This window comes from Carassius carassius, chromosome 21 (assembly GCF_963082965.1).
Source record: "Carassius carassius chromosome 21, fCarCar2.1, whole genome shotgun sequence".
NCBI lineage: Eukaryota > Metazoa > Chordata > Actinopteri > Cypriniformes > Cyprinidae > Carassius > Carassius carassius.
In genome coordinates this window covers 6362546-6375390 of record NC_081775.1, presented here as the reverse complement: position 1 = coordinate 6375390, position 12845 = coordinate 6362546, and the positions used below count along the sequence as shown (strand labels likewise).

Sequence of the window (12845 nt, the reverse complement as noted above, 5' to 3'; positions counted from 1 at the left end):
TTGAGTGACAGAAAGTGTGTTTATAGGAAGCTTATCTTTTAATCCAATCTCCTGTATTCTGATTTCAGTCGTATAATGTGTTGTATTATGTATAAACCTGCCCATTAGCCAATCCCTGATGTCATGCATGGCAGTGTTATTTAGGTGGTTGCCATCCTCCCTTCTGTTCACAACATCTGTTCTCTCAATATGATTTCCTGAGAGCCACAGTCCCTCCACTGACCCTGTGAAAACGCCCGTCTTATGACAGATGTTTTCTTTTCTTTACCCTGAAAATATCCAAGGGGTCTCGTGTTGATTTAGAAGTTGAGACAAATCTCTCAACAACTCCGAAAAGAGGAGATGTGTAAGAGTCTCCGGAAAATTCTGTAATCTAACATTTCACCTTTGGACTATGTGGTTACCTTCGACACAGTGAAGACGCTGAGTGATGTGCTCCAGTTTAAACAACACTGAAGGTGACGACACATGCTTAGAAAAGAAAACCATTAGTACTGTCTCTAACAAGCTTGGTGTAGGGATTCTCCTGCAATATTTCTGTTTGGACAGAAGGATTGTTGATGATTTTAGCAAAGTTTGCTTTCAGATTACCCTGCTGAATTTCTGACCATCTGTGTTTTCATTGGACGTGTTCGTTCAAAGTGAAATGCTCATGAGGGAATGCGGGGCTATGTTTGGAAAAGCATACTACCATACGTTGCTTGCTATTTACTCTCTACTATGTATACTGCTTTTAGTTTTATGGATGAGTTTGGGGTTAGTAAGAATTTTTTTTTTTTTAAAGAAATGAATTCATGAATTAATCTTTTTACATTTTAATACGTTTTAAGCTTTGCAGTCATCCTGAAAAAAAGAATCACAGTTTCCACAAAAATTAAGCCACACAACTGTTCAACATTGATAATAATCAGAAATGCTTCTTGAGCAGGAAATCATCATATTATAAGGATCATGTGACACTGAAGACTGGAGTAATGATGCTGAAAATCCAGCTTTACATCACACTAATACATTTGATTGTAAAATGTACTGCAGTGGAAAACAGCTATTTAGATTGTAATAATATTTCACAATATTACAGATTTTACTGTATTTTTCACAGCCTTGGTAAGCATAAGAGACATAAAAATCATACCGATCTCAGATATTTGAATGGTAGTATACATTTGCCAACATGTGCGTCCCACAATGCAATGCATCCAGTGCCATTGTTTTCCATGTGTAATAAAGTAACCAGACGTAATATCAGCAACATATCAGCATCACTTGCTGTATTAAACATGCAGTATGGAAAGGTCATGTGATATACTTCATAGTGTTTCTCATATTGTTTTTTAAACAAATGAGGTATATACTATGCAGTATGTAGTCTGCTAGTATTTCATTGTCTGGTCACAGTCCAGGTGTTAAATATGAGTAAAATCTAATAGCAGAAAATATTTTTAGCTTTCTTATTTTAAATGAATGGGGTTTTAGGATAGATTTTCACCTCAGACCAGTGAAAAATGTGAATGAGAAAGAAGGAAAGAGAGAGTGTTTTCCATTGTCACTTGAACTTCCTGTGACCTTGGGGTCTCTAGAAGGAAGAGGAGCTGGAGTTTTAATGTCACACGAGAGGGTGAGAGCCTTTTCAGTCTTTAAAAATAGCAGCAGGCATTAAAACCGAGAAAAACAATCAATCTCTCTTATTTTTGGGAATATGATATTTTCCTGCATGTTCTGGCCTGAACGTGATTCTGAGATCGTTCAGTGCTGGGGTCCCAGTCAGGAATGCTGTGTAACCGAAATCCAATCCTGAAAACAATCCATCCCACTGCTGTCCTCTTTCAATGCTCTTTCCTTCCCCCCATCATCCGTCATTCCTTCCATCCATCCATCCATTCATCTATCTATCTCTTCTATTAACTCCTCTGATCAATAGATCACTTCCTCTCTGCTAGCGAGAAGAAAATAAGAGTTTAAGAGTGTGCATTGGCTGGGTTCCTTACCGGATAGACACACACACACACACACACACACACACACACACACAGAGCTCTCAATTCAGTCTGAGAGGATCTGTTTGTATTTTTGTCCATCTTCCGAATGTGTATCTGAACCTCCTTATTCAAAAATGTTTCACCTGTGCATGGTGAATGTTGGCATTTTATGCACTATATATTTTTTATGTATAATGTAAATATTTAATAGTTATTATTAATGTAAAATTGTAAATAATCATTAGCAGACACATATTCAAGCTGAAATGATGTCCCGGTTCTTGGCTTACTTTGACTGTATCATTGAGTTGTCGACTTAAAGGGAAAGTTCACCCAAAAATGAAAATTACCCCATTATTTACTCACCCTGAAGCCATTCAGGGTGTACATGACTTTATTCTTTCAGATGAAAACAATAGGAGTTATATTAAAACATGTCCTAGCTCTTCCAAACTTTATAATGGGAGTGAATGGGATTTAAGATCTATCCATCATAAAAAGTGCTCCACTCAGATCTGGGGTTAAAATAAATAAAAAATATCAAAATATAAAACTGTATAAACCATAATCTGTAGCTTCTGATAACTGTGCGTGGGTTCACTAAAGAGTAGCGTAATTGAGAAGTGATGAACTCGGACGTGCAGAGGAGAGAGCAAAACAAAACTCAGATTACAGATTACAGAAGTACAAAACGAGCATTTATAAAGAAAAATGTCAGAGGATTTCGATATATGCCAAGAGGTTTTCCTTTGCTGTAAACAAGACTAGCATATTCCTCCCGGTGCTTACACTACGCAGATGTCCTACATCATCCGCTCTCATGAACACGCATATGACAGTGCAAGCTAGAGATTATAAAGTTTTAAATATGGATTTTTTTTTTTTTTTACAAAAATGCTGCACTTCAAGAAGGCCTTTATTAACCCACAGAGCCATGTGGAGCACTTTTTATAATGGATGGATGCACTTTACTGGACTTCATAACCTTATACCCAATTCACTGTCATTATAAGGCTTGGAAGAGAGGAACATTTTTTTAAAGGTGTCATATGATGCTGCTAAAAAGAACATTATTTAGTGTATTTAGTGTAATGCAATGCGGTCTAAGGTTAAAAAACATAATTTTCCATATAATGCACTTTATTGTTTCTCCTCTATGCCCCACCTTCTGAAACGCATTGATTTTTTACAAAGCTCATCGTTCTGGAAAAGCGAGGTGTGCTCTGATTGGCCAGCTATCCAGTGCGTTGTGAATGCCTCAGGCGTGTGATGGAAATATTACGCTCCTACTCATACTGTGATGCCGTGTCCCAGGCCAGCAGCACGAGACTCAGTCCAGCTGCTCTGCTCGTACACATCCCTTTATTGGTTCTCTTTTAGCAGTTCAGTCAATGTACTATTAGGAGTAACTGATTAACTCTGGATATTGGTTTATTTTGCGTCAGAGGGAGTGTAAGGCATGTTTATAAACCGAATAATTTGTGGGTTAGTGCATACTGGAGACACGAACCGTTTCAAACGATTCAGTTCAATTTGGTTTGATCAGTTCACTAAGAAGATCCAGTTAAATAGAAAGTTTTGTTCGCGATCCGGACATCACTATATGAGACAAAACCAATAAAAACCATTACAAATGAGGCATTTGTTGCATCCAGTGGGGATATAATTATAGTCTTTTTACACGTTGCGTATTGCGCTGTGTAAACATGAAACCATGTCTGCATTTGCGATCTGAGAAACAACAAACAAGGGCAACTCTACACTGCTTAAAACTCGCGAATAAAGGAACTGTGAATAAAGGTTACGCCTTCTTTCCTTGCGTGAAGATTTGGGCGGTGTTATGCAAATCTTCCCACATAATGACGCAGAGATGTGTGTGTGTCTGTTTGGGGGGGGGGGGGGGGGGGGTGTTAGAACGAGCCATTTTAGGAGGTGTGGACGAGTCTTAACTTTGATAAAGAATATCTCTTTGGATTTGAGACTTTAGTCTTTGGAACTTTACAGATCTTCTTTATGCACCAAGAGCTTGTAACACTCCAGAGGAAGGAAAAATTGAAATCGCATCATATGACACCTTTAATATACCACTGATTGTATTATTTTGATAGAAAAAGATCATAAACCTAGGATGGCTTTAGGGTGAGTAAATCATGGGGTACGTTTCATTTTTGGGTGAACTATCCCTTTAAGAAGCTAAGAGAAGAGCGATATGTTTTTATGAAGTGATCAAACCAAGCAGTATTCTATTGGTTCAACATTCTGTTGTGGCACATTCACATAAAAATCTCAGTGCAAAATGTTTCTTCAGTGCAGATTCCTATTGAAATGAGAGTTTGACTCAAAAATTCATAAGGTAAATTTTAAGCAAACAATAAATCTTATTTATGACTGAATTAGTCAGTGTGGATAGATTTAGCACTTGCTTCACAAAAAATTCCTCCCCAGTCACTTATGGAAAGTAGGTGGCTTTACTGGACCACAGCCTGTCTTTTCAACAACATAAAGGCGTTGTATCCCAGATACTTTCCTTTCGCTTATTCCACATTAACTGACAATCTGGAGATTTAGTCACAGTGAACGAAAGTGAAAAAAGATGTTTTGATGCCTCATGTTTTGGGGCAAAACAACATGTAAAGGCCTTGTAAGCGCAAGGTTGGGGGTTTCGATTCCCTGGGAACGCATGATAGGTAAAAATTGATAGTCTGAATGCACTGTAAATTGCTTTGGATAAAAGTCTCTGCTAAATGGAAGTGTAATAAATATATACATGTAAATGTTCTCAAAATATATACTGTATGTGTGTGTATTTATATATACATAATAAATATACACAGTACACATACATATATTATTAGAACCAAAACTTATATTTTTGATGTGATTAATCGCAATTAATCATTTGACAGCACTAATTTATATTGAAATATATTGTTTCTCTATATACAATCAACAGCTATAATTTGTAGGTTTTTAATTAGATTCATTTGCAATGCTTCATGGGATTGTAGTTCTTTCCCTCACTAAAGCCATTATGTACCTTTGTCTTTTTGTTAGATTTTAGAATACTAATTTTTACTTCAAATAAAAGTTTGTAGTGTTGTGATTCACCTTGTATTTGATTGGTTGGTTTATGCTTTAAAAAATACTTTTTTTAAATCCCTATGGGAACAATTAATGGGAAACATACTTCAGTGCCACTAAAAAAGTGGCGGGCACTTATGCATACAAACTAAAGTGTACTTTATGCTAAAGACTATTTTGTTTAAAAAATAGACAGGTCCTGCAATATGTCTTGTCCCAAGGTTTCAATAAATCAGCTCAGTAAAGAAAACTTTGTCCAGCCATTTCATGGGGTATTTACCGTAATAACGTTAAGTGCATATTTTTTATAAGAACTGAAGCAGGGTTCACTTTAACCCAGTGTAATTGTATTAGATGTATTATCATGTTTGAATAGGACAATTGCGAGTTTAGATTCAAAGACAGCATCATGTAAATCATTGAGTGTCATGTATCTCAAGAGACCTTCAACATTCAATTAGCCCTTGAGCAGCAGAGAGGATCAATAGCTCGGCCTGAGAGTCGTCCGGCCTCGGGCTCATGCGCTGTAATGTCAGGACCCCGGTCACTTGGTCACTCCTGATTGTCTCGTCTTTCGTCTGCTGCATCTCTCTCATTATTTTGCCCTCTTCACCCTCACCAGGCTGACCCCTGTCGCTTAACTCCATTTGCAATGATTTTTGCAATGAAACAAGTACTTAAACCAAAGGTCAATCAATCAAACGCATGTAATGCCTCTGCGTGTCGATAAAATTATATAAATATACACTTTAAAATTATTTCAATTATATAAATGTGTATATATATATATATATATACTGTGACCTTCAGTAAATGTTAATTCTGGAAATCTGGATAATGGTAATGGATCAGTAATGGACTGATCAAGTAATCTGTCCAGCTCTGTATGTATGTTTATGTATATATATATATATATATATATATATATATATATATATATATATATATATACAGTACAGACCGAAAGTTTGGACACACCTTCTCATTCAAAGAGTTTTCTTTATTTTCATAACTATGATTACTGCTTTGCACACTCTTGACATTCTCTTGATGAGCTTCAAGAGGTAGTCACCTGAAATGGTCTTCCAACAGTCTTGAAGGAGTTCCCCGAGAGATGCTTAGCACTTGTTGGCCCTTTCGCCTTCTGTCTGCGGTCCAGCTCACCCCTAAACCATCTCGATTGGGTTCAGATCCGGTGACTGTGGAGGCCAGGTCATCTGGCGCAGCACCCCATCACTCTCCTTCTTGGTCAAATAGCCCTTGATGCCTTCAGTGTGACTCTACCATTTTCATAGTCATGAAAATAAAGAAAACTCTTTGAATGAGAAGGTGTGTCCAAACTTTTGGTCTGTACTATATATATAAACTTTACTGTTAGTTCAGTATATTAGAATGTTTTCTGAAGAATGTTTTCTGAAGTAAGTATTACTCACTACATAAATGCAGCATTAAAGACATTTAAAAAAATCTTACCTTTGAACAGTAATTTTATTTTATTTTATAGAAAACAAAAGAAAAAAAAAAACATATTGAAAAGCCCCATTGCAATTGGACTGTATAAGCCCTGTTGAAACGCTGCTCACCCAATCAAATTCAAGAACCAGAACTGTCTTGTTGGCAGTGGGTCCAACATTTGCTCAATTACTACAGCTATCAGTATCTTCTCCAGCTCAGATGATGCCATAATGGCTGTAAAAACGGTGTTGACGTACTCGAAAAATTGGTCATTATTTTCATAGACACTTCTGCCAGTAACAAGACGCTTGGGTTTTCTAGTAAATGCTTTAAGCTGTCGCTCGCCATCAGAGGGGTCATCGCAATTTGGCCGATCTCCAGTTTCCTGTTTTATTCTTTCAGATATCACTGAGGCTAATGCACCTACTGCTGTTATATCATTCAGCAAGCCGCTGGCTGTTTCAACCAAACCTTCTGCATCCTGAAAACCTCTGTCTTTTACTTGCTGATGAATAACGAAGTTGAAGAAGTGCAGTTGGCAATCTAAGAGGGAAGAATGAATATGATTTCAAGGTTCATTTGATTTACTCAAGCAAGACAGGTTCCTGGAGGAACAATCAGGTTTGAGGTCTTGGGTTGGAATTAGTGGCTTCAGCAATATTTTTATCAACCAATCAGTGTTTTCTCTGATTTAAGGGCTTGATCATAATCAGGATTAAGGATGGATATACTTGGTCATGTGTTTTTGCTTACAAAATAGTCACCCGTTCATGCAAAGAACAAGTTTTGGGTGTCCAAGATGCATTCAACATGAGTAGCATTCGTGTCTCAGGTGGTGGTCTGAGATGCATGGAAAACATGACTCAGTCTATCCAATTATTTCTTCTGCAGAATACAAAAGAAGATATTTTGAAGAACTTTTTTGCCCAATCAATGAGAGTCCATGCATGAGGACTGAAAACAACACTGACTTACACTGGATGTACACAAAACACCAGAGACATCTTCTTTTGTATTTTACAGAAGAACTAAAGTCAACTCGGATCATCATGAGGGTGAATAAATGACGAAAGAATCACATTTTCTGGTGAACTATCCTTTTAGGACAGCTCAACCCTTCTGTATGTCTGTTCCTCTGCCTTGTTTTCATTTGCTTCAGATGAATTGTGGCATTTGACGCCTGAGGTACACGGGGTTAAGATATTATAGCTTGATCAGAGTTTGTTGCAGAATGATCTCCTTCTTTTGCTCATTTAACTTGGGTTACTGTTGTGCAACTTAATGTGTACAAGTAGATGTTCCAAAATCAACATCCTGTGTTGTTCCTGGAACAACATTCCTATAAACCAATCATGTGCACTGATTTTATGGCTGGCGTTGTGATTGGTAGATGTCCTGTTTGTGTACAAAGACAGCCAAACCACTGAACCCAATGTAAGACACTACAGACAAAACCATTGTTTTTCTGTCACTGGCCAGATTTGACATTTTCACCTTTGCTTCCATATCTTGTCTTCTTTTCTTTTAGACTAGTGGAAAGCAAACATCCAAAATTCAAATTTAAGTGATTTTTTTCCCCCCTCAAGTATATTTTTCTGGGAATAATTCTTGATAGATGTGTTGTTAAACATTCTGTACTTCATGTAAATGGAATAACTACACCCTTGATGGCCATTCTGTTGAAGCTTTCTGATGTTTCTTTGGCACTTCAAGATGTTTAAATGTGCACTACTTGTTTCTTTTAGTTGGTTCCCTGTGTTTTATTCCAGTTACAACAGAAAACAGATTTAAAACTATGATTGATTCTGTCTGGCTGAAGACTGGATTTCGGAGCTCTTGTCTGTAGTATTTATTAGTTTATATGTTGCCTTTTGCTGTAATGACAGCAGCATTTAAGCTCCATGGACATTAACTGTGTTAACCCTGATGATCGTTCTCCAGCATGATTTGAGAATGAGCCAAAGAGCATCTTGTGCTTTAAAGGAATCCAAAACATCTAACCATCTGTACAAAAGAGTTCACATTACTTCAGTGTCTCACATTTACTAATTTGATTAGTGACCAGGAAATAGCACAGCACTGTAAAATTCGTATTCTTTTTATGTCATGAAGTTTACTCGCTTTAAATTAAGTGTTCAGAATTCTAAACCTTTCTATTTATGTCAAGTCCCACATTTGCAGTGTGTTCTCAGACTTTTGGACCCCACTGTACAAATATCCTGTCTGACAGGAAGCCCCCCACTGTTTCCATTTATGTATGAACATTTCCTTTCTGATTCTGCCAAATCATTTGACTTTAAACTGGAACATTGTCAGTCTTTTCATATCGGCATGCTGTCCCTAAGAGACCTTGTTTCGATGTTTTTAAGGAAACTTGTTATGATTTTTACTGATTTTTGTTGTTGTTTATTGTGGCTCTGAATATTACATTTTCCTTGCAAAACATGGGGACATGATGGGAAGAAAATGCCGATATGGATACAAATTGCGTTTTAATAGCAGTGTACTCTTGCCAGGGAAGAAATGTTTTAGAAACACAGTGGTTCTGAGTGCCAGTCATTGTCTTTGACACAGGTCCTTCCTCAAGCATCAGTAATGACGATGACTCTGCCAGTCCTCTTCATCATGTGTCCAACGGCTCTAACACACCCTCGTCCTCTGACATGAACTCGGATGCCGTCATCATTGGCATGACCAAGATTCCCGTCATAGAGAACCCGCAGTACTTCCGCTGCACCAGTATGCTCAAATCTGATACATGTGAGTCTCTCTCTCGGTCTCTCTATTTGTGTATTATGAAACTATATGTTATCCTAAAGACTACAAAAAGTCTGTTTAGAATATGTTCCAGTAATAATAATATATATATATATATATTTTATATTAGTGCTGTCAACTGACAAATCGTGTTTAATCGCATACAAAATAAAAGTTTTTGTTTTCAAAAGATATGTGTGTGTTTGTGTATATGTATTATGTATGCATAAATACACACATACAGATTATATTTTGAAAATATTTATAAATAAAGGTTTACTCACATTTCACTGCTAGTTATATATTCTCTATGTAATTGTGTATGTGACGAATAAAAATCTTGAATCTTAATATATAAACATAACCTATTCTTCTGAAATATATACATGCATGTGTGTGTATTTATATATACATAATAAATATACACACACACACATATATTATGTAAACAACCACTTTTATTTTGGATGCACATATATATATATATATATACTGTACACGGTCAAATCTTTAGAATAATTAAAAAAAATTATTAGAAAAGAAACAGTAGGCCTAATATTGTGGAATATCACTAAAATTTTAACTTTTTTATGTGAAAATATTTTATAATGTAAATTATTACTGTGATGGAAAAGCTGAATTTCCAGCATCATTACTCCAGTCTTCAGTGTCACATGATCCTTCAGAAATGATAATAATATGCAGATTTGCTCCTCTGCTTAATTCTGATAATTTTACTTCAGAAGTTTGGGGTAAGTAAATCAGCAGTTGATTTCTAAATCAACATATTAGAAAGATCAGATGACACTGAAGTAATGATGGTGAAAATTCTGAACAGGAAAAAATTACATTTATAAAAGAAAGAAAGAAAATTAATTAGAAGAAAATTAAGCCTGTCTTTGGAACCTTTTTTAAGAAAATATTTATTAATATGTATAATATTAAAACAGCATGAAGGCATTAAAGGCAATACATAATTTACAATTTAAATAATATACTTTTTTTTTTACATTGTAGTAATGAGCATGACCTTTTTTCACATTCTGGTAATGGGAAGTTGGATAGAAAATGTGCTAGGCATAATTTTCTTCCAGCAAAATATAATTTTTGTTAATTTATTTTAAAACTGGGAGTGATATATTCAGACATTTATTTGACAGGTTTATTCATTTGTGAACACATCTGCATACACAAACACACAGCATCATAAATATTTCTTTTCTAGCACTCTTCACTTGCCTCTCATTTTTCCGTTCACTCTGTGCTTTCCTCCTCACTCTGGTTACTTTTAATATAGGGTTATGGTGTACAGTGAGTTACTGTAGATCGATGCAGCCTCATCATCTAGCTCTCGCTAATGTAATCGGCTGACTGGCTAGTTTTTCTTCAAAAGCATTTCTTAATCACATTAAGTATAAATCTCTAAGAGCGCAGTGTCTGTTCAAAATCTTCTCTCTCACTCTCTCTCTTTATCTTTCTCTTCTCCAGCACACTAAGCACCTGATTCCTTTTGTCTTATCTCTGTACTGTCCTCACTCTCTTAAGGCACGCCTGGGATGAGAAACATCTTTTTTCCACCATATCTGAAATAATCTCTTTAGTACACCTTTTATAAAATTATGTCCAGTGGCTGGAATTACACGTCTTTTGTTTTTCATAAATGCAGCTCGCAGACACCCATTGTGTAGTAAAAACATTGAGGTGTCTATAGAATGCAAAACAAGATGTTTAGAGGAATGTTTCAGCTGTCCATGCAATAAAAGTCAATGGGGTTCAAAAGTTTCAACCACAAAAAAAGATGTAAAAGTAACAATATCCAGCAGTTTAATCCAAGAGTTCGGAAGTTTTACGATCACTTTGTATCATCTTTGAATCAAGTATGGTGACACTTCAATAATGTCAACGTTTGATGTCATCAAAGTGTTGCTATATTTAATTTGAGCTATGAGTTGGTTGATTTGAGTTAAATTCCTTAAATTCCAAATGAAAGGTGAGTCTCTACTTAACCAGGTGATGAGTTAAATCAGATCTGTTTGATTAGGTAGACAAGTGGTTACCAATCCTGGTTCTGGAGATCCTCCAACACTGCACATTTTAGATTTCTCCTTAAACAAACACACCTGATTTAACTTATCAGATCATTAGTAAAGACTTGTCCAAGATTTCAAATGTGTGTCAATATAAGAGAGACATCAAAAATGTGTGATGTTTAGGGTTTTCCAGAACCAGGATTGGGATCCACTGAGGTAGACAACCCAGTTATATCTCCAAAGCTACAGTCCTGCAGACTTGTTCTGTACTCTGCCAGGCAGGTCATATCCAATTTGGATTACTCATGTATTTATGAAATTAGTCAAGTCCTCTTAACTGTCTTAAATCCATCTGGATTTACGTAAAATATTTTTTATGACTGTGTATTTACAAGAAAAGAGAAAACTCCCATTGATGGAATATATCCGCATCACTCTGCAGAGTTTGTTAATGTTGTTTCGACAGAAGCACACCAGAGCAGTCCAGTGCCTGAGGTTGTTCATATCCCTGAGTTTCCTTTGCTGAGTCATATCATTGAGGCTGCTCTACTCTGTGAGATTCCTGCATCGGCCATCCCAGGACTACCTGTACCTGAGGCCCTTGTTCAAATTTCCTGTTCAAATTTTCTTTTCCTGATTCTCCTGTTACAGAGACCATTACTGAGTTTCATATTTTTTTTCAGGCATCTTAAGTTAAGTTCCTTCTGTTTCCTCACTTCAACACCCCACTGAGTCTCCAGCCTACAAAGTCTTCAAGACTTGGGTCTCCAGCCTGTGACACACAATTTCAAGCTCCACAGTCACTACCTAGATAAACTAAGTTTGGCTTCAATCCCATTAAACCATTTTGGGATTGAAGGTTACAGAGTTGAAGGGCAGTGCAAAATGACCATAAAGGGAGGGATAGTTCATTCCACATTTTTGTCATTGTTTACCCACTTTCATGTTGTTCCAGATGTGTACGCTCTCATTTTAATTGTGTAACATGAAAGTAGGAATTAGAACCAAATGCTCTCCAAAAAATGCTGGAAATATTTTACACTGCTGGGTTCAGATGAACCAAAAAAAAGTATTGATTAGTATTGATAAGCAAGGGCACCCAGAAATGAGCAAAATTATAGACAAGTAAAAACACTGTGTACAAAAGCACAAAAATTAATGGCAAATCAACAGTTATTCAGCTCATACGGTTAAATTAAATTGCCCTTTAAAAACAATGAACATTGTTGAAGAAATTTTTTTCTTGTGTTTAAGACCAAATTTGACCAGTTATTTCATTTTTTTTCTTACGTCAATGGAAAAACCATAAAATATTTTTTCCCTCTCCTTTTAAAGCATTTTTAGTCACTCTTCTCAAGTACCATTAAGGCTCACTACTCAAGTGACTCTGGTTTGAGAGAAAACACTCCAGTTTAAAAAGAACATGCTTCTCGCTGCATGCATTTCAAAAGTTCTCTCTTCTCTCTACCTCGATTTCTTTTCTTATTTTCAACACATATTCCTGTCATGAGTGCCACAACATGCATAGGCAAAGCAGTATCGG

At 36.2% G+C, this 12845-nt stretch overlaps 1 protein-coding gene across 2 annotated transcripts in view; it reads left to right on the top strand.

Annotated features, from left to right (window-relative positions):
• Positions 1 to 12845, top strand: part of LOC132097415 (BDNF/NT-3 growth factors receptor-like) — a 41398-nt gene that overhangs the window by 19195 nt on the left and 9358 nt on the right. For both annotated transcript variants that reach the window (XM_059503114.1, XM_059503115.1), the window contains exon 13: positions 9090 to 9275. In XM_059503114.1, coding sequence (XP_059359097.1) covers positions 9090 to 9275 — 186 coding nt within the window. The remainder of the gene's footprint in view (positions 1 to 9089; positions 9276 to 12845) is intronic.